Genomic DNA, 23,874 nt, shown 5'->3' on the forward strand with positions numbered 1-23,874 from the left:
CCCTGTGATCACCGAATTAATCATACAATTATGCACAGTATAGGTGGCGTGGGTGGGAATATTTCTTTTGTCGCACCGCCGGCTGTCGTACGGTTCCGGCGCGAACTTCAGGTACTCTCGTTCCCAGACATAACTTCTGCTAACTTAATATTTACTGCATATTAACAGGATTTAGCATACACACTCACTATGATCCCCAACCTAAAGTGTCACTCTGATAAACAAGTATACAATTACTGTCCGATTCTATGACGAAAATAAATTTGAGGAAGCGCTACATTTGAATAATACAAATTCAGCTCCCTGATTGGTTGACCGGTTTCAAGCGGGTAACATTGGACTGTTCCTAGTTCACTTTCGTGGGGGTGGTTGGAAGCTCTTTCTTGTCTTCAGATGGAAAACTACCACTCCTTGACCTCAATTTCAAAGTACCAACGCGTCCTCTCCCTCTTTGTGTGAAGATAATTGCTTTATTGCACCAAAACAAACCGTGCTCCGAAGTGCTCTGGCCGGCTTAAACATCTATTGTGATTTTTCTGCTTCCTGCCAGAGTGTGAGAACATATTCTCAACTGTGTGGAAAAATTACATTATCAATATCAGTAGCAATATGTTGATATGATGTAATTAGGCTCAATTAATTGGGTGCAGTAGCTACAGGTGGTCTGTTGAGTTTTATAAACATTGCACCACAAACATTCTTCATCAGTAACTTTGATCTAAGTTTGTTTATAATTATGTCCCTAGTCCTAAATGCACATTCACATTAAGCTGTGCTATATGATATTGATTTTACTGCACTTGTTGAAGGAATCTTGTGTTTTATGAGCTTTCTTCCCACCAGTGGCGAAGCTATTAGTTAATGAATGGGTAGGCAGGAAATCTTAGCTTAAAATTTCTTGTAGTGTTGTTCCAAACGTCAAGTTTTCTTGGTATTGCAAGTTGTCCACTTCATGACCGTATTGATGAGTATAATCAACAAGTATAATTAAAGAACCACCTAATCGATACTTTATTTTTTGCGTTGGGCAAAATTAAATATACAAATCACGCACAGAACATGTTTCGACCACTTAATGGTCATCATCAGCTGTATAAGGAAAACTTAGATGAAAAATATTGGACAATAAGCACAAGCGTTAATCTTTAGGTTATGGAAAAAATATTTGCTGTGTCGATTGTTTGATTTGTGTTAAACAACTACCCAAATTTTAGAGCTAAAATATCAATCCCAGAATATCAGTCCCTTTATTATAGAGTACTGGTTACATTGAGTTATAATCATCACAAAATGTCAAAGCCTGCTTGATTTTAATAAAAATAATACCGTAATATTGGTTTTATGTCCCACAAATTACTTTGACTTTTTTCTGAAATGCTTACAGAATATCAAATTTACACCGACAGTAGCCAACTGCACCACTCCACCATTAGATAAATCACCATTCAAACAATCGACACAGCAAATATTTTTTCCATAACCTAAAGATTAACGCTTGTGCTTATTGTCCAATATTTTTCATCTAAGTTTTCCTTATACAGCTGATGATGACCATTAAGTGGTCGAAACATGTTCTGTGAGTGATTTGTATATTTAATTTTTAAAGTATCGATTAGGTGGTTCTTTAATTATACTTGTTGAAGTTTTCTTGGTTGCAAAATGGTCAATCACACGGTCCTTCAGGAGTTATCATTCATCAAATTCCTTCACAGGCTTTTTCTAGATAGAAATGGTTCTAAGACTGTTGAGCTTTTCATTGTTAATTGTATTACACAAGAAGCTTTATATCCTCTTCAGAGTACCCATACTCTTTCCATTAATATTAAGCGAATCAATTTTGACACTTCAACATACACTGGTTCGAGGTCATTGAGGACAACAACGATTTTGAGGGTACAAATATTTTTCTATATGGGAATAAATGTTTATCAATTCATTTTCCAGTGTACCTCTATTAAAAAAAAGGGGTTATATGTTCATAAGATAGTTCAGTTTAATAGCAGGGAAGCTTTCTGAAGCGAGTTGGATCCAACAATTCTACAAACTGAACCCTTTCAAAATTGGCAACCCGTATTTCCATTTGCATAATTAAAGTGCCAAGGACTTCACTGTTAAAATGTTGAGCGTTTGGAATGTCCTGTCATCTACATCTCACTATTTATTTTACGACATTTTCACCGCAAGAGGATACAGTGTTTTCAGATCACATGTCTTTGAGGATACCAGTGGTTTTCCTAATTTCACTATTGCCCAGAATTACATCAGATGTGGTTTTATGTTGCAGTAGAATAAGGAAATGGTCTGTTTAAATAAAAAAATATCTATAGAGACAGAGCAAATAAATGAATTGGGCCTGCCTGAGTATGTTAAGCAGCCCAACAGCAGAATTTTACGACTCACTGTCCCAACCCTCATCATAGTGTGAAAATATTGTTTGGACTGCTCTGGAACAAAAGCTCCAATGGGTAGTACATGCTTGTGGAAATCTGAATCCTTTGGATTCCAGAAGATGAGCTCTCTTTGAGGTTCTACTAGAAATGAATGAAATCATGTCAGCTTATGAATGAAGAAGATTACTGATTTTATTGTTTTGCAGCAATGGAGAAGAACAAGGTTTAATTGGTGGGCATAGCAGTCTGACATATTTCCCGTCAGCAAACTTGCTTAACGTAATGCTGGACACCACCCATGCTTTCTTGCCATTGTGGAGCATCCGTCATATGTTTGACATATATTTTATCAATTACTTCTCACTTTCACAGAATATCGATAATTAATTCTGATAAGCCCGATACAGTCTTACCAAAATTATAAAATCCTTTTATTTATAACCACCTATTCAATACATTACAATACACTCTTTGAATTATAATATAATCATCAAGTGTCTAATATTGGGACATGTTTCGTTCAACATAGCGAACATCATCAGCCATTAATGCAACAAAAACTAGGTCAGGGCCCTGAGCTTAAAATATAGAGAATGTTATCAAATTAAAAAATGAACCATGTTGTAGTAAAAAGTGGTAATCAACAATCAATACAATAAAAACATTAGAACCGAGCTCGATAGCTGCAGTCGCTTAAGTGCGGCCAGTGTCCAGTATTCGGGAGATAGTAGGTTCGAACCCCACTGTCGGCAGCCCTGAAAATGGTTTTCCGTGGTTTCCCATTTTCACACCAGGCAAATGCTGGGGCTGTACCTTAATTAAGGCCACGGCCGCTTCCTTCCAACTCCTAGCTCTTCCCTGTCCCATCGTCGCCATAAGACCTATCTGTGTCGATGCGACGTAAAGCAATTAGCAAAAAAAAAAAAAAAAAAAAAAACATTAGACATGAGGTAGTAACAATATATGCAAGTTAAAAAGCAAAATTCGTCGTGGAGTACATTAACGGTGGCAATCTGTGGAATTAAAAACAATTATGAGGCTGCTCGAACATGACAATGGATATTGTAACATAAATATACATCAATATGTGAAGCGTGGATTAATATTGTGAGGATGAAGTTCCTTTGAATTCATAAATAAGGATTAAAATAGAGTTGATTGACTTGTCACGAGTCCAAGTTGAACTAGTCAAAGGCACATAACATTGAACAAACTAAATTTGACGTATAACTTGAACCTCAGCAGAAGCAAAATTCATAAGAGAGGTGCAATCTTGCTGTCAGAAAAATACCAGGTAAACTAGTTATATATACACCCTGAGCACAGCCTTGGATGGTCCTAACCGTCAGCATTTCTTCAAGCAGGGTTGCTTTTATCTTCCGTTTAACATGGATTTAATCCATTTGACGAGATGGTTTTACTCACCTTGCTCTTTTCCTGCTTTAATCATAGAGTCATAGGTTGTATTGCTGAAGGCTCTTTCTATATCTAGAAATGCCACCAGTGTAATTTCTTTATATTCTAGGCTTTCCTCTAGTTTACAAACCAACTGGTGGAGTACTACTTCAGTGGATCTGCCAGGTCTATATGCAAACTGATTTTCATATAAGATTGAGTTTGGTTCCACTTCCTCATCCAATTCTTTCTGTCCTCTCACGTTAGTTGGAATTTTTTTTGTACAGCCTTCCCTAGAACTTCTCTGTATATATATCCCAGTTAGTTCTTTTTGAGTCTCTGTACATCTCAATCCCACATAGTCTCACATCTATTGCAAATTGAATGTGCTGGTGGTCTGCCAATGATGGTTCTTCCAGCACCTTCCTGTCTTTAATAAAGTTTGCAATATGCGTAGTGCTTAGTGTAATGTCTATTACCTCCCTACGATTTTTATTTATAAATGTAGGCTTGTTTCCTAGATTTAGTATCGTCAACTGAGTTCCAATAAGAAGCTCTAGTAAAGACTCACCTCTTACATTGCAGTTCGTGCTGCCCCATGCCGTGTGGGGTGAATTTGCATCTCCTCCAAGGACTAGGTGTTCGCCTTTCCTCTTTGCGTTGCAAATTAGTTTCTCAACTTCTTCTGATGGGGGCAGATTAGTTGAGTCATATGGGAGGTATGCAGAGCCTATGGTTATTTCTCTCTGACCTTCCCAATTTCCAAGTTTTATCTTGGCCGCCACTGATGCTCGGTAGTTAACAAGGAGGTTAAAGGAATGGAATGGGCTAAGCATCTGTTAGAAGGAATGGAATGGGCTAAGCATCTGTTAGACCTTTTTAATTTGCAATTAAATGTCTTGAATGTGGTGCATATCTGACTCATTTGTATTTGTTTTGCAGAGAGGATATCGAAAGAGATAATGCTGATATTCGCCGTTTTACAACTGCTGCTGCATTGGCTACTGTGATGAGCAAAGTTTTTGGACTTCGTGGACCTCATTCAAATGCATTACTTGACCGATGCCCTACATTTGTGTCCAAAGACAAATACCTGAAATCAAGACTGATGGGCAAGTCAAGGAAGGTAATCTTGTATACCTGTTTCCTTTTAGTTCCTTGATAATTAACTAGCAACTTGACCTGGCTTTGTACTGGAATAATTTTGAAATTATGGTGATAGGCCTAATAAGATGTCATTTTAGATGACATTAGCTGCTTTTCTTCCTGATGTATGTCCCGCCCTCCTGCATCCATCCACTGTGATTTGTGTGTGCGTATGTTTTATGGCAGGATTGATCTGTTTAGTAATTGCAAACACATCCATAAACTGAGTTGAACTGCTCAGTGTATGCCAGAGGAAGTTACATATACTCGGATCAAGTTACAGCCGACGACGACGATCTAGCTAGCTCATTGTGATTGTATTGCACGACCCTTCTAGTCTCCTGTTAGCTCGCTCCTTTCTCGCCATGAACTATTCAAGCTATTCCTCCGCTGTCAGTGAAATGACAATTATCCCTAAACGATCCATAAAGATTATACATTTTAAAGGGTGTAAAGAGCATTTTTATCTTAATAAGATCATTAACCCACTTAAGTCCAGATTATTTTTTAGTTCATAGACTGAAAATTTACACATAGATATGTTCAGTATGGACTGCTACTCACATAAATATGAACCAAAATTGTTTCATTCATTTAGGTCCTGTATAAACACCTGTGCTGGAGCGAGGTTATGAGACTTGCTCGAAATTTTACCTGGCAACAGTTTACTTTTTATGAATGTGTGTTGTATATAGTCATAAAATGAGTATTTTCACATCAATAATCATTACTGCTCCCTTTTATAAGAAGTATATTTTGTTTGCAGAACATAACCATCACTAGAGTTTGTATTCGCACATGATAAATTGCAAAGCAAGTATCAGAAAGGGGGAAGTTATACCTAGCACACACATTCAGTGTTTTTTGACCTCCGCTTGTGGGTGGGTGCAGTAGAATAACATCCACGGTATCCTCTGCTTGTCATAACAGGTGAATAAACGGGGTCCCATGGGCTCTTAACTTGGGAGCATGGGTTGGGACCATGGGGCCCTTAGTTGAGTCCTGGCATTGCTTCCAGTTGTGCCAGGCTCCTTACTTTCATCTATACTATCCGACCTCCCTTGGTCAACTCTTGTTCTTTTCTGAACCCAGCGGTGTTAGGTGTCGAGGCCTAGGGAGACTTTCATTTTGATGCGCTTCGTGTCCCTTGTCTTTTTCTGGCTGATACCTTCATTTTTCTAAGTGTCGAACCCTTCCACTTTTTTCACTCTGATCAGAGTTAATAGAGGATTGTTGCCCAGTTGTACTTAAAGTCAAATCAAAATCACTTTATTTGCAAATGAAATGTCTACCTCGGTGGCAAATGGTACACTAAAATACATTATTGTCAAACACTAAATTTTAAATTAACAAGAGAAGATGATATTTTCCTAGAATACAATATTATACAATTTACACTAACAATTTTTTCTATTAAACTTACTACTGTCCTTAATAAATTTATATTGTTTGCAAAATTCTACTTGTAGTATCTTCTGGACTTACATAGTCAACTCATATAAAGTATGTGGAATTACTTCAAATAATAGTATACAACTGGTATAAGGTTAAAATTTACATTGCTTTTATTTATTTATTTATTTATTTATTTATTTATTTATTTATTTATTTATTTATTTATTTATTTTATTTTATATTTTATTTATTTATTTATTTATTTATTTATTTATTTGTTTGTTTGTTTGTTTGTTTGTTTGTTTGTTTGTTTGTTTGTTTGTTTGTTTGTTTGTTTGTTTGTTTGTTTGTTTGTTTGTTTGTTTGTTTATTTTGGAATCTAAGTAGCATAACGACCTGCTGCGTCTTAACCAGAGCCCCTTTTGCCACCGCTTTTCAGAGTTCCTGAAGGGCCTTCACAGCTACCGTAGCGGTTCCAGGGCCCTTGAAGTCCCCACTGTACTTCACCCGTACAGGCACTCCCCTACTTCGGCTGTCCAATATCCATAGACCAGGGGATGGAATTAATTTATTCACACACATTTTTTTATTTACAATAACCTGCACTGGTCGAATGCCCTCTAACATTTAATTTATTTTCTTTGTTGCTGTTTATTCTCTTCTTGAATGTCTGTGCAGATTTGTAAAAAAATCAAACACTACCCCTGGTAAACTGTTCCACTCCTTCACGCCCTTCCCAATGAATGAAAATTTACCGCAATCGCTTCTGCTAAAATCCCTTCTAATTTTATACTTCTGGTCAGTCCTGCCGATATAATTATTTTCCAACTGAAGTCTCTCGCAGATTTCTCCCCATGCTTCTTCTCCTGTATAGGCTCTATATAATCCTATAAGTCTAGTTTTCTCCCTTCTCTTTCTTAAAGTTTCCCACCAAGTTCCTCTAACATTTCTGATGCACTACTTTTTCTCCTGAAATCCCCTGTTACAAATATTGCTGCTTTCCTCTGCACACTATTTCTTTTATAGGTATTCTTGGTGAGGATCCTAAACACTGTTTGCATATTCCAATAATGGACGAACCATACTTAAGTAACTTTTTCTTTTAATTCTTTGTTGCATCCTTTAAGTAGCCTCATTATGACATGTAATGATCTGTATGCTTTCCCAACAATATCATCAACATGACCCTTCCAGTGCAAATTACTTTCAAATCTCATACATAAGTATTTGTACTTGCCATCTTTTGGGATAACTACCTCATCCAAAGTATATTTAATTTCAGTTTTAAAGTTCCTGTTTGTAAATGTTGTAACAGTTGATTTGCCTCCATTAACCTTCATATTATTTTCTTCAACCCATTGTTGGATACTCTCAAAGTCTCTTTGTAATTCTGAACAATCCTCAATGTTATTTATTTCCCTATAAACAATTATGTCACCTGCATGCAATCTTATTTTTGACGTAATATTGTTCCCTAAATCATTTGCGTATATGAAGAAAAGTAACAGACCGATTATACTACCCTGTGCAATTTCCTTCCAAACTTTCTCTTCCTGTGATACATTGTTTCCTACTTTGAGTTTCTGAACCCTTAAATTTAGAAATATTCTTATCCAACGAATAACCATTACGTCCAATCCTATTCCCTCCAATTTCTTTAGTAATATTCCATGTTCCACTTTATCAAGGGCTTTGGAAAGATCTATGGCTATGCAATCTACCTGGCCTCCTGAATCCAACTGATCTGATATGTCCTGCTGAAATCCCACCATTTGTGCCTCACAAGAAAATGTATTTGTAAATCCCTACTGGCTCCTCATGAACCAATTTTTATCATCAAATATCCCTCTGATTTACTTTGCTATTAAACTCTCCAGTATTTTACAAACTACACTGGTCAGGCTGATTGGTCTGTAGTTCTCAGGTCTCCTTTTATCACCCTTTCCCTTAAAAATTGGTATTATTGTAGATTCCTTTCATTCCTCTTAACACTAGAATGGCTGAGAATCTTACGTTCCTAGAATAGCGGTAAAGGGTCATTTTAACCCATCATAAAAAATGCTTCAAAATGTTCAAATTAGAGCTCAATAAGAGATGTTCTTGTACTGTGTTTCCACAAATTTGTTTTACACACAAAGACCTGACTTTAATGTATGAACTTATATTACTAATGGACACATGAATAATCACAAAAAACTGCATTGAGTTTCTGTTTCTCTAAGGAGTTTCCTCAAAATTAACCGAGTAAACACCTTTTGTTAGTCAGTTGTCCATATTGCAACAATTACACATTATCAGAAATACTTTAAGGAAATTAAAAACAACCTAAACACATTTTGCACACACAACTTCTACTTTTTATGCATATTTTCCACACACTGCTTTGGGGCACTTGCTGCAGGTATCGCTAGACTTGTTGCCTTTACACAGATCATCTTGGCACTTCTATGGTTTTTTGATGGACATGTTTCTAAAACACCTTGTTGTTGTTGTTGTTGTTGTTGTTGTTGTTGCACTTCTTATTCCGTCTTGTTAGGTCACTTGCCAGATGGAGGATGAACTGCTTCCAAAACATTGATAGCTATTAAGTCTAGGATGTTGTAAAAGGCATGCCTTGGCCACCTTCTGCATGCACCCTTGCTAGTATATTTACTCGACATTTGGTTGATCACATCTACCCTGTAATTCGTGCCATTGTAGAAAGTTACAGTTTCTGGCTTCTTCTTTTGTTCTGTGCTCATTGTTACCTGAGCGTACTGTGTGCTACGAAGGATCTTCTTGTTCTTCTGCCCTTGGTATATTGTCAAGGTGCACCGTATGTTCCCGGTCTGTCGCAAGATGGTTATGCCATAACAGCGAAGGTAATTTTCCACAAATTTGTCCTAGATGTCAGAGACTGGAGCGAACTTGTTAGCTGGCAGGCACTCAGGTCAGGTTGATTTCTTGTCAGAATGGATGAATCTTGAAATCTATCTATATCCTTCATGGATTGTTGTCCACGAAAAGGTGACCATAGGTCATCCACAGATACACCTTTCCAACACAGAACACCCAGGATATACATGATCGCAATCATAGCCTCCAACTCTTTGACTGACATGTCCAGTCCGCTTTCTGAGTGATTGATTCTATGTGTCGTTTTCTTATCAGACGAAACATCAATTCATCAAAGAGGAGAAGACGAAAGGCACTAATGACAGTCATCAACTTGGTGGTAAGCATATGTTGTGGGATCTCCCCACTCTTTCAGGACATTCACTACAGCCCAGCCTTCCAAATGAAGAGTTTGAATCCGAGACCTCCCACTCGGTTCCATCTTGAGCAATCATTTTCACTAATAAAACACCAAACTGAGATTGAGACATTCGAGGCGAGTTGGAGGCAGATTAGCATTTCGACTTCTCCTGCTGATAACTCATCCTCTGTCTCATTATAATCTTCGTCTTCACTAGTCTCACTTGTCACTAGCAATAAACCGCCATATGAATTGGATAGTTGACTTTCAGATTTAACATCTGAATTTTCTAGCACCTTTTCAGTAAAAAGACAATCTTAACAAATACATGTAAAAAGAACTCTTTCTAAATGATGAGATGAATACAATAATCCTGCTAACCAGAACACTAATATGACAGTAATAATAAAATAATAATTGTATGGCCTCAGCTGCCGTGTGCAGATATTTCAATTTGACGCCATCTGGCTGTCTGGTTGTCAATTTCGACGTTCCGTTTTACTCTAGGCCCACTAGATGGCAGACCGAGTAAACCGAAACTCTCTTGGGCGTCTATGGCTGAGATTTAATGAATTTTGTCGGCTAAACACCAAATGTGTCACCAGAGATCTTTTACATGCCGACATCGTATGGCATGGAGTGTCGAATGGACTTTTTTCCGCCCTTCAAAAATCCGACTACCTCTGCCGGGTTTGAACCCGCTATCTTGGGATCCGGAGGCCGACACTCTACCACTGATCCACTAATAACCCAGGCTGAGTACACACTGCTGTCTGGCAGTGCAAACTCCTGCATTGTAATAAGGAATTGTACAGGTGTCAAAATGACCCCTTCCACTGTCCAGGCTATGCCATTATACACATGTATCTATCTGTTGTAGGACTTATGCCTTGCTTTATTCACACCCTTCATTCTCATGATTAAGAGAAGCTGAAGAATAATATACCTTAAATGGCATTGTACGCCTATATGCTATTTCATTTCCACTTGCGTACACATTTCATGACAAGATCAAAAATAATTTTTATTGATTCTTACTATCATATCAAGACAGACTCCTATGGAGTTGGTCTTGATCATATGGGCAGAGAACGAAAATGGGAAGGCTTTCTGTTCACACTTCACAAGTTTGCAGGAGCCCAGGAATGAGAACGAGACTGGGAATCTTCAAGTAAACTTAACATTTTGTAAACAGGTGTAAGTTGAGTAGCATATACAGAGTGGTTAGAAACAACGTCTGTATGATCTTGACATCATGGTTAGCTGGATCAAGTCCTGTTGGTGGGAAAAAATGTCACCATCAGAATGTTAGGAGAAGAGAGATGATGGTATACAATTTCTAGTCACTACATTGCATGCCAACCTCTCTGCAGTGTTCATATGGAGTGAGGGCATATGACGCTGTTGATGGGGATTCATCCATTGGATGGGCACGTTAAGTGTTGAGCAGATCCCTTGGTGTTATTCCATAGGAGTATAGGCTATACGGTGACACCAGGTTTCACCACCACCACCACCACCACCACCACCACCACCACCACCACCACCACCACCACCACCACCACCACCACCACCACCACCACCACCACCACCATCATCTCACATGCAGATATACAGGTTGCCCATGGGTGAGAAATAGAAAGACCTGCACCAGGCTGAACATGTTCTCAGACATTCCCAACACTATAAGCCATACATTATGTAATAAAATCTCCACTAACAGCTACCCTGGATCTTTTGGTGCTCTCCCCAATTCTCACCTTGAGATCGTGATTTCTCTTCAAGAAACCACAAATCCATTCTAGTCACGGGCGGATATCTGTGAATATTTTCTCAAATCTCACTCGTCGTCATAATAATAATAATAATAATAATAATAATAATAATAATAATAATAATAATAATAATAATAATAGTAATAATCATCATCATTTCCCATTACCCAGCTACTCCTGGATAGGGGCAAATATGGTTCCTCTCCAGTTTCAGTCTTTCTACCACTCCTCCAACATTGTGCCCTAGTCCAGGTTTCTTTCTCTTATACTACGTTGGATTGTGTCCTTTCATCTCAATCGTAGTCGTTCACGGCCTCTCCTTCCTTGCATTTGCATTTCCATCACCTTATTTTTGGCATTCTTTCATCACTCATTCGTTTTATGTGCTCAAACCATCTTAATTGGCTCTTCTCTATTCTATCATTCATTTCTTCCTCTGCAATTTCTTCCTGGATTTTCTCATTCCTTATTTTGTCTCTTCTACTCTTCTGTATCATAATCCTCAAGAACATTTCGGCTGCCTGTATTCGACTCTCATCCTTCTTTGTCATTGTCCAAGTTTTTGCTTCGTATGTTGTTATGGGTACGTAATACATCTTGTACATAGTTTCCTTTGCTTCCATTGGCACATCTTTGTCCCATAACATGTTTCTTACACTATGATAAAAACCGCTTCCAGCTTGAATCCTCTTACTTATTTCAGCATCCAGTTGAGCATTCTCCATTAATTCACTCCCCATGTATTTGAACGTCTCCACTACCTTCAGGGGCTTGTCTGCAAGTCTAATCTGACCTTTCCCTTCTTTCTCCCCTCTAGTCATAACAAGAGTTTTACTCTTTTCTACACTTATTTTCAATCCACATTCTTCAATCCACTTGTCCTGCCAACTTGTGTTTGCATGCAACTGCAACATTCCTTGTACATTGCCATGATCATTTTTATTAATCCCTGTCCAATTCCTTTTTGCACCAGAATGTCCCAAACTTTAGTCCTGGGGACACTGTCATATGCCTTTTCAGTGTCAATGAATGTCATCACCATATCATTCCCATACTCCCATTGCTTTTCCATTAGTTGTCTCATAATGAAAATAGGCTCTATTGTTGACCTTCCACCTCTGAAACTAAACTGATTTTTAACCCTCAACCTTATCCTACTTTCCAGTATCCTCTCCATTATCTTAGGAACTGTAGTTCTTCAATACTTTCTTATCGCCTTTCTTGAAAATTGGGATGATTATTCTTTTTTGGCAATCCTCAGGGGTCTCCTTATTCTCCTGGACAATCCTGAGAACTCAGTATGTCCACTGCAGGCCTACAGCTCCAGCTGCCTTTATCATTTCCACTGAAATTTCATCTATTTCAGCAGTTTTCCTTTTCTTCATCTTTCTTACTGCCAATTTGTAATTTCTTCATCAACTAATTGCCTTTCCTGGTGGTCCATTGAATAACTGTCATTAGTTCTCCTGTTCAACAACTTCTGAAAATACTCTCTCCATCTATTTATTTTTTCTGGCTTTGTTAAAATGATGTTGCCTTTATCCTTCACAAATCTGGTGTTTACTTGATCTCTCTTTTTGTTTCTTAAGATACCATGCATATCGTCTCTCAATTTCTGTGTGAATAAGGTCCAGCTTATTATGTTTACATTTACATTACATTGGATTTACATTTCCATAATCAAAGGGCCCTACAACATCTTCCTTCCCTCGTCTTTCCATTCCAACGTGTGCATTTAGATCTCCCATCAATAGCACTTCCTTATCTTCTATCTGTCTCTCCACTTCCTCTAAAAAGTCCTCTAGATGTTCATCTTTGCAACCCATTTGTGGGGCATACAACTGAAATAGATTTTTCATGCCATTTTCACACTGGAGTCTCATCACCATCATCCTTTTGGTGACACATTTTATAGATTCCATATATTCTTGGATTTCTTTTCTAAGTATGATGGCCACTCCATTTTTTGCTTCAGATCCTCCGCTGTAATACAGCCTGTATCCTTCTTTCAGAGGAATCTCTCCCATACCCCTCTTCTTGGTCTCACATAGTCCAAGTATGGCAATATCTTTTTTTTTTTCCATGAAGTAATACAGTTCTTCTGTCTTTCCCGTCAGTGTTAGGACATTTACTGTCGCAATCTTGATGTAGTTTGGTGCCGGTTGTCCACTTCTTACAGTCCCCCCAGCACCCAAAGAGCTGCGCGTCGCTTTTAGCAGGGGACGCCCTAACCTTTTCCGAGGCACCATATCTGCTTTATTCATATAGGCTATTGTTACAATGGGCTCACCACACCTAAAGGCATATACCTACTGCCAGGTTCAGAATTAGGCTGCCCCTAACATGGAGACAGGCGCCTTTCATGCTACGGGTTTGCCCCTTCCGCCATCTCCACCGTACCGAAGTTCATCTTCTCTGCCGTAGATGCCGTTGAGGACTTCACCCATAACCCAGGGCAAGGGCCCTCCATATTTATGACCTCTGGAGAGAGGGTGTCCCAGTATTTTAAAGCCCCCAGGATATGGGCTACCTGTTCGTCTGCAGGTTGTATTGGGTATTTCAACCAGCCCTACATACTGTAGGGGCCCCCATCCACCACCTGGGGACATGTTCTGTAGGGGTCAGGTTCTCCTGGTTACTTTCGGAAGTTAACCTCACCCACAAAGGCTGAGGTGTGGCTTAAATAACCTGTATGGCGATATGCGTATCGTAACCTCTCAGCGGTAATCCCCCAGCTGGCATATAGCAACAGTCTTTCAACAAGTGTTTTTTTCCCTCCTCCTTGATTAATGGCGTGGGCCCTTAATTTCTTGTTAAGAGTTATGTAAGGACAGCAAACTGTTCAGTAGCCTTCTATGTGCTGGAGGTGCTGAAACATTTGAGTTATAAAGGCACCAATATAGCACATTTTACTCTCATAACTTGCAGCGAGTAATGGCATCATGACTCCAGTGGGTGATGCACTTTGAGTGCTTCTGCACTGAGGGGTTAATACTGCATGCATCTATCCAGTACACATTTAGACAACAAACTTCAAATCAAATCAAAATACTTGATTTGCAGATGAGGTCTCTACCTCGGTGGCAGGTGATACACAAAAATACATTGTTCTCAACAACTAAATTTAAATTAAAAAAGAAAAGAAGACATTTTTCCTAAAATACAGTACCAGTATTGTACAATTTACATTAACAATTTTTTCATTAAACGCACAGTTCATCCTTAATAAATTTATATTATTTACAAGATTCTATTTGTAATATCTTCACCGGGCGAGTTGGCCGTGTGGTTAGGAACGCGCAGCTGTGAGCTTGCATCTGGGAGATAGTGGGTTCGAATCCCACTGTCTGCAGCCCTGAAGATGGTTTTCTGTGGTTTCCCATTTTCACACCAGGCAAATGCTGGGACTGTACCTTAATTAAGGCCACAGCCGCTTCCTTCCCATCCCTAGGTCTTTCCTATCCCATCGTCGCCATAAGACCTATCTGTGTCGGTGCGACGTAAAGCAAAATAGCAACAACAACATAATATCTTCTGTACTTACATCAGCAACTCATATACAGTATGTGGAATCACTTCAAAAAATACTATACAATTGCTATAAGATTTAAATGTACATTTAAAAAAAAAATCCATTTTGGTACCTAACTTGCATAGTTGCATACCATACTAGCATAGTTCAATTACGTTAAGGGAGTTGCAATCAGGATTTACAGCAATTTGTAGCAAATGTTACAATTTAAACACATTCAGATAGCAAACTGTATATAAACCTGTGTGTATTAACTTACAAAATAATCTCTTTGATATTGTTTTCATTTTGGTTGTACTATTAATCAGTGTCTTTGCAATTTTCAACTTTTCACTTTCTGCATCAGTAAGTGTATAAAAGTGGCTGTGTTTAAATGTAGAAGTTTAGGTGCATCAAATATCAATTTGCTTTCTGTAAATACAGTATGTTCTATTATTGCTTTCCCTGCTGATCAGGTATCATAGTAGACAAAATCAGAAGATGCTGTGACATTTTTCTGTCCTTTCTTAACAAGCAAGGGGTCTTGTTAGAATTGTGCCTGTGATATTAAAGTTTAAAAGAGTTGAACTTGGTGAGCTGAATTGACAGTGCTTGAAATTGCCCATTTACAGTATTTATTAGTGATAAAATGTTCTCTTTTGTTGTAATAGTAACAACTAGTTGATGTAAAATTGACCTTGACAGGCAGACAGGCAGACAGACAGACAGACAGACAGACAGACAGACAGACAGACAGACAGACAGACAGACAGACAGACAGACAGACGGACAGACCCACTCACTCACTCACTCACTCACTTGCTCACTCACTCACTCTTCGTCAGGCCCATCCTCCTGCTATCTTTCTGGAGCTGATCCTACTATCTTCATTTAGGTCTTCCCTATGACACCACACTATACTTACTCGATCATGGTATTCTCTTTCTTTTTCATGACATGCCCTGCCCATCTCAATCTCCTCTTAATCTGCGACAGCTCTCTGATCTCCCATTCATGCTCGATTCTCTATTCACCCCCTTGTATGTTAGTCCAAAAGACAGAGGTAGGAATTTGGAATTTTTAAAAGAGATTCGTGATGTCTCTTTCCTTTTTTGATGTCTTATTCCCTTCCTGTTTGTATACCAAAATTTGTTATACTTTTACCTCCCTTTCCAGGTTACTGTTCGTGGTCATCACTTTGTTGCCCACCAGTATTATACAGTCACATACTGCAACCATTGTCAGCTCATCATTTGGGGTATTGGCCCACAAGGATATCAGTGTTCAGGTAATTATCCAATAAATATTTCCCTTGTTTTTAGAATGCAAGTTGTTATTAAAAATTTTATGTTATATATGGTAAAAATTCATTTAACAAAAACGGCTGTACACTCAATCAAGCTTGACTGAATTGAATGTACTAAAACTGCTTATCTGTCTTACCAGAATCTCAATAGACAGGAGACAGATAGGCTACAATGATTACCAAAAGAAGAGTGTAATGTCCACCTATTCAATACAATATTATTAATAATCCCTTAGATTATTTTAATTCACTTTGGTATATGTTTTATCTCTTGGAGCCATCATCAGCCATAAATATTTTTTATACGATTGCTCAAGATATAAAACAGAAAGCATATTTAACCTACACATTAAAATTACAATAGAAGTCCATTATAGCGAGTATGGCATATAACGAGAACCCCGTTATAACGATAACCTTTGTCCGTCCCTTTGGAATCCCTATATTAAACTGTGTATTATCCTTCGGTTACAGCGAGAGCCCTATCACTGACGCATGTGTTATTACGAGTGATTATGCACGCTCGATTTTTTCCGTTGCCGATATTCATGCACTCAGTCATTATACTGCATGCGATCGATCATCTTCGGTACCATATCGTTTTCTCACTATGCCCACCAGCGAGCTCTCTCGTCGACATTCAAAGGCAATGTCGGAGTCGATTAGTATTACCAGTCGACTGCTCTTCCGCTAGGAAAATGAAACTGAAAGAGGAGAACATGTTTTCATAATAAATGCATAAATAACGTGCCGATAGCCATTGTTAACTCGTTAAAGATAAACGCTGAATAACCGATCGCTTAATTTTAATGCTAAATACCGCAATTGAGTAAGAATGAGATAGGCCTACACCTCAAGGTATGGCAGAGTGCGTCATTGATTACGAGGTTAGTTTATATTTTCTCGCGTCCGTTAAATTACGGAAAGGCTATTATCATGTAAATTTATAGTGAGAAGGTTATAATTTCTCTACTGGCGCTTGAAGTATGTTTTCATCATACATATAGTACAGTTAAGTTAGGATAGGACACTATTTGAATAACAAAACTGAAACGTCTGCCATAAAGTGCGATCGATCATCTTTGGTACGGTATAGTTTTCGCGCTATGTGCATTTGTGAGCTCTCTCGTCAACATTCAAAGGCGATATTGGAGTCAATTAGTAATACCCGTTGACTGCTGTTCTCTAAAGAAAATTCGAAATGAATGAGGATAACACGTTTTTGTAATAAATGCGTATATAACGTAGCCAATAGCAGTTGTAACTCATTAAAAATAAAGGCTGATGTAAACGATTTCTTAATTTTAATGGTATACCATATACTGAAATTAAGTAAGAATGTGATACACCTCAAGATATGGCAGGATACATCACTGATTTCAGAGGATAGTTTATATTTTCTCGCGTCTAGTTAAATTTCGGAAAGCTATTCCCATATCAATTTTTAGCGAGGAGGTTATCATTTCTCTACATGCGTTTCAAATAGGTTTTCATGATATATATACACTTAGGTTAGGTGATGCAGTTTGAAGAATAAAACTGAAATGTTTGCCGTAGAAGCCTCTGGAGTGATACCGTATTTCTCCGAATCCAAGACGAAGTTTTTCTTCTCAGAATCTCGTGTGAAAAATCAAGGGTCCTTAGCATTCGTGGCCTGATAGTAATGAACACCACTGGCAACTACTGCAGTAAAAATGCTGTTTCTTTCACACACAACTCGTTGACAATAAACGACCGCCTCTTTAGTGTACATCGCTAGCCGCAGCGACCGGTTGTACAGTGCCTATGTGTAATGTTACTTGATCTCGGGAAATAGTGAAGAGAGAATGACATTCTATTATCATCTACAAAAATGTTTCTCAAATCTGCAGAATGGCATCAAAGCATGCGAGCCTTCGAATTCTTAGAAAAGCCACGGCTACTCAGTAGTCGAGTTATAACGCGTCTGCTGTACCTGACACTTAGTAAAATTAAGTTTTATAGACAGCAGGAATATTTTTGCGATGGATCGTCGTATTGTAAAGGTATGTGGAGCAGGTATTGCCAGCAAATTTTCAACGGGTTCTCATCGATGTTATGATGCCAATGTTAAGTTAATGGCAATTAAACACTCAGAAATGTATAATAATTGTGCAGCCGCAAGAAAATACGGCATAGGCCTAACTGAAACCATTATTCGCCGTTACCATGAAGACTAAGATAGCTTAAAAATGCGAACTGCACAAAAAATGCATTCAATGGCCCGCGACAAGGACGTTTTAAAGAAGTCGAAGATGAAATTGTGAAGTATGTGCACTAAAATGCAAGGGCGGAATTACCATACCGCGGTGCAATAAACTTGTTCGTTGGCTTTCAAAGTCCGCGATTAAGACCTATACATTGCTAGCCGCTAAAGTTGACCGAATTCAGAATGCAAGACGTGTGTATAGCGGCAGCCAGTTATATCTGACGCTGAGTGAAAGTAACAGTTTTATAGTAAGCATGAATATTTTCGTGATGGATCGTCATATTGTAGAGACGCGTGGAATGTGTATTGCCGGCAAATTTTTGAGTTCCCTTCGATATTATGATGCAAATTTTAAGTTAATGGTTATTAAACCCGCTGAAATAAAGCATAATTGTACAGCTGCAAAAAAAAAAACACCAGCATAACTAAAGCCAATGTTCGACATCTACGAATAGTCTATTCACCATTGATTGATTGATTGATTGATTGATTATAACTCGTTGGTTGATTTCAATCTAAGAACGAGCCTTGGATGGAAGGGAGTAAACCGTGAAAGAAAATCTTCTGATGCAGTAGGCTTAGCAGGTTGATTTCAATCTAAGAACGAGCCTTGAATAGAAGAATAAACCAAATTTAGGCCAAACTCCACGTACCCTTGGAACGAATGACAGCTCTCCAGAGTTTCAAGATAAACCTAGGAATACAGGAAGTACCGTATTTTATCGTGTAATTAATGCACTTTTTTAAAATGAAAAATACGGGCAAGAACTTTGGATGCATAAATTGGATTCGGAGAAATACGGTAATATATTTTTTTGAGAATGAAATTAAACACACACTTTCACGTGGTATCGGATTTCGAAAAACAAACAAGTAAGTTTTAGTGTGGATATTAACCGTGAATATGCAAGTTTTGACCGAACTGATTGCCATAAATTCCCTATTTTTACAAAAACCGGATATAATGACAAATCCGCTATAGCGAGTGAATTTTTCGCCGTTATGAATTCTCGCTATAACGGACTTCTACTGTATTTGGATCTAATAAGATGTCTTGAACTATTAAAACATGAGAATGAATAAGGACTACACAATTAAAAGAATGTTACATAGCGATGTTGATAATATTATTCCTTGTCAAGATAGTCTGGCATGACATGTAATATGTCATCTTTTATAACAAAATTCCCAGCTTTTCTCGTGATTCCAGTGTTTTAAGGGTCAGCTGCTCAGGGTATGCCCAATTGCGATTTTTTGCAGATATTTTAGAGATATTTTTAGAGATATTTGTGATACCAAACTTCGGGAGGCTCATTTGTGATCTGAAGCTGCCACCTTCATTTAGTGGAAGAATGGTTACAATCACGATCATATATTTTTCAGTAATGTTATCTGTTAACAACCCTAGCCATTAGGCATGATTCCTAATATGTAACATAGATCTATCATTTGTAGCATTACATCAATAGTACAACCATCTACTGCTCCTTTTAAACAGCATTTATACTTGAAAGGGGCTGACTGGGATTTCTCAAAGATCTAGCTAGAGAAATCAGCAAGTTACTTATAAAAGATGTATAGAACTGGTAAGGAAAACATGATGATGCCATGTTCCAAGAGGCTGCTGAACCAGTTGTATAGTTGATTTTGAAAAGGGGGCCATGGGCCTGCGCACAGGGATACCTGTGAAGACCTTGACAGCAGTAAAGGTGTAAAATGAAAGTTTTCAATACGGCTAAATTGGCAGAGGAGGCAACCTGTCCATCTGCCTTGTTCTGCCTTGTGGGAAGAGGAGGATCCTCAATGGCTAAGGGAGTAAACCCTGAAAGAAAATCTTCTGATGCAGTAGGCTTAGCAGGTTGATTTCAATCTAAGAACGAGCCTTGGATGGAAGAATAAACCAAATTTAGGCCAAACTCCACGTACCCTTGGAACGAATGACAGCTCTCCAGAGTTTCAAGATAAACCTAGGAATACAGGAAGTACCGTATTTTATCGTGTAATTAATGCACTTTTTTAAAATGAAAAATACGGGCAAAAACTTTGGATGCATAAATTATTCAAGGAATTCAGATATTTAAAAATTATTTACAATTCATTTACATTTAAAACATATCATCATTATCATCGTCATCATCATCAATGTCCCACCCAGTCGCCCGGCTGTGGTTAACAAGCCTCCTCCACTCCTTTCTGTCCTTCCACATTTCCTGCTCTATTACTTCCTCCACATCCAATGCAGCTTCTCTAATGTCCTTCCAAATCTGATCCATCCACCTTTCTCAGTCTTCCAACTGGTCTCTTTCCCTTAACTTCTCTTTCCAATTCTGTTCTTGTTACCCGTTCCTTTCCCATTCTTTTTACATGTCTGAACCATCTCAGTCTTGCTTTCTGTATGTTCTGTACTAACGGTTCTATATTTAGCTCTTCCCTGATTTTTAAAACGTATATCAAATATAATATAAACACAGTTGGTCCAACGAATTTGCGGTTATCGTAATTTGGCGTAAAATTCCGGCGTGAGATTTTTTTTGAAAAGCCTGCATCAGGTAAGTTGGACACGTGGGTTTGAAGTACCAACACTGGAAAATATTCTTCCCATTACGAGCTGACAATACGACCTGAAGTGAAATAAACATGAACTAATAAAATTACAATTCATGTAATGTCATAATAGTGACATACCGGCAAAAGAAAAGAAAACTATCCAACACGAGAAGGGCCGGGCATTGAAGGAGGGACCCTGCTAGATTTTCCCAAACCATTCGTATCCAATCTTGTACAAGTGACATGTCCATCCACCCTTGTTTTTTTCTTTAGATACGAACGTGGATCCTCCGTGGAAAATTGACTTTAGAAATTGTTTCTCGTTTTAGAACAACGTAAGATGTAAGCTTTCTGCCATCAGGTTTTACAGCAAGTATTGCAGTACATGGTTGTTTTTCGCTTACGGTAGCGCGTACGATAACACTCAGTGTCCCTTTCTTATCGATTGCTCGACTTTGTAGCATACTAGCTGATGTACCTGTGCTTCGCTACGGGATTCTCAGAAAGACTGACTTGGTGGTTTGCCTAACTGGAGTCAACATAGGTCATTACAAAAACGTCAGTAGGAATGTAGCGATTGAAAGCAATGTTATCATATAAAATACTCGATCAAATGAAAAACCGCACACTTTCTCACTTTCAACTGTACAGTACTACGGTGCCGATCTAACAGTCCAAAGTTCCTGAGCTGGAACAACCAGGTTGCAGACTGCCATGAACACTCCTCTGTCATTATTCCGTTAAATATGCTCATTACTCATTCCACTCAGAGTAGGGATTGAATAGCTCGAATGCCATGATGCCACGGAAAACCATTTTCGGGGCTGCCGACAGTGGGGCTCGAACCCACTATCTCCCAATTAGTGGATACTGGTGAATGCTATGATGAACCAGTGTGTTACGTACCTGCAGTATCAGAAAATGTATGAACCAGAGGAATGGCATGCTAAAGAAGAAAGTTTTCTAACTCCCCAGCTATTTCCCACCGACGTTCAGTCAGGCTGTTATACTCGGTACGCAGTAGTAATCCCATCTATCGGAGTTGAGCGGCACCATAAGAAACGAAGAACATCACAACAAACAATGGTCAATGTAAAGTAATTGTTGATCAGTGTTAAACGCTTTGGATATTGTAGGCCTTCTGAAATACCACTCTTATCATAGTCGGTACAGTAAAACTGAATTTACCGGGCGAGTTAGCCGTGCGCGTAGAGGCGCGCGGCTGTGAGCTTGCATCCGGGAGATAGTAGGTTCGAATCCCACTATCGGCAGCCCTGAAGATGGTTTTCCGTGGTTTCCCATTTTCACACCAGGCAAATGCTGGGGCTGTACCTTAATTAAGGCCACGGCCGCTTCCTTCCAACTCCTAGGCCTTTCCTATCCCATCGTCGCCATAAGACCTATCTGTGTCGGTGCGACGTAAAGCCCCTAGCAAAAAAAAAAAAAAAAACTGAATTAAACATAAATGATCGGGAATTGTATTGTCCATAACTTTTGTAATGTAGTACTTTTCGATAACACCAACAACATAGGTACCGGTTTTTAAAATTAAATTTTAGGAGCCTTCCCCTAAACTACCATTTCATCTCGGGGAAAATAAAATTATTTACAGCCTGGACTGTAGTTTCTTATCCCCGACTCTATATAGCGGTTTTCATTAAATTCTGTTAACCCATTTTCTCGTGGCTCGGCGTTGATATGGACTTAGCAACAAAAATACAAATTCATTGATATCTGTGTTATCAGAGCCGGTACGGTAAAAATGTATAAGACATAAATGACTGGAAATTAAATTCTATATAACTTTAGTTATATATTATTTATCGATAGAACCGCTAATAATATAAATATTGGATAATTAAATTTAAGGCCTTCCCCTAAACTACCATTTCACTCAGTGTGAATAAAATAATTTATAGCCTAGATTGTAGCGGCTCATCCCCCGACTTTACATACTGATTTTCATTAAATTCTCTTCAGCCGTTTTCTCGTGATGCGTGTACAGACAGACAGACAGACAGACAGACAGACAGACAGACATACAGAAATTACGGAAAAGTAAAAAGTACATTTTCTTGTTACTATGGACGTGACTGATGCAGAAATACCATTCTTTTCAAATTCTGAGCAATGTACAGACAAAACTCTTATTTTATATATATAGATGGTAACTGATTGGTGTCTGACCTGTGTGTGGTTCTTATTTGGGAGATCAAATATTCCTTCACTTTACGCTTCTCAATCACAAAGCAAAGAAAATCAATTCCTTTTTGGTTGAAATCATTCGGCATTTTTAGGCATAATGTTGCACTTTGTCGAAGAGAAAGTCCATTTCTATACATAAAGTTATTCATCCTGCTGCGGCTAACCTTCAAATCCGAGACACTGATTCCATATGCACTGGCTATTTCTCGTCCTTTAAAATACAACATTTCGCGAGAAACGGCATATCAAATGTTGCATAACGAAATCATATACAGTATTTAAGCAGATTTTCCTCAACTTGCGGAAACTTGGTGCGTTTTGGTCCGTGAAATCCTGTGCGAGACTTGTTAGTTGCTTCAGGTGAACTTCTCTGTTACTGCGGTAGCACATGTTGCATTCAGACACTGATAACTTGGCGGCCCGCTGCCTTATTCCCGTATGTTTCAGTGTAACTGATCACCGCGAGTTTATACAATGCAGTATTACTCGAATCCTTGCTTACTGTGGACCAAAAATCACTTTTGAGATCACAGAAAACGCATGTCCTGTACCCAAAACACTCGTAAAATATGTTTGTACCGGACTGGAATACAGTGCTACCATGCACTTTTGGGCTGATTCTCTCACTGATCTAGTGCAGTGGTATTTCCTACCGGCTGATAACAGCACGTTGCCCAGTATTTGGAATGCTCAGTTTTGCAATAGGAAGGCTGCTACGGGTAAGGTAAGGGTGTATTCTGCC

At 38.5% G+C, this 23,874-nt stretch overlaps 1 protein-coding gene across 9 annotated transcripts in view; it reads left to right on the forward strand.

Annotated features, from left to right (window-relative positions):
• RhoGEF2 (Rho guanine nucleotide exchange factor 2) overlaps window positions 1-23,874 on the forward strand; it is a 1,252,673-nt gene that overhangs the window by 586,525 nt on the left and 642,274 nt on the right. For all 9 annotated transcript variants that reach the window (XM_067136513.2, XM_067136515.2, XM_067136508.2 and 6 more), the window contains 2 exons: window positions 4,728-4,911; window positions 16,024-16,135. In XM_067136513.2, coding sequence (XP_066992614.2) covers window positions 4,728-4,911; window positions 16,024-16,135 — 296 coding nt within the window. The remainder of the gene's footprint in view (window positions 1-4,727; window positions 4,912-16,023; window positions 16,136-23,874) is intronic.

Source organism: Anabrus simplex, chromosome 1 (assembly GCF_040414725.1).
Source record: "Anabrus simplex isolate iqAnaSimp1 chromosome 1, ASM4041472v1, whole genome shotgun sequence".
NCBI lineage: Eukaryota > Metazoa > Arthropoda > Insecta > Orthoptera > Tettigoniidae > Anabrus > Anabrus simplex.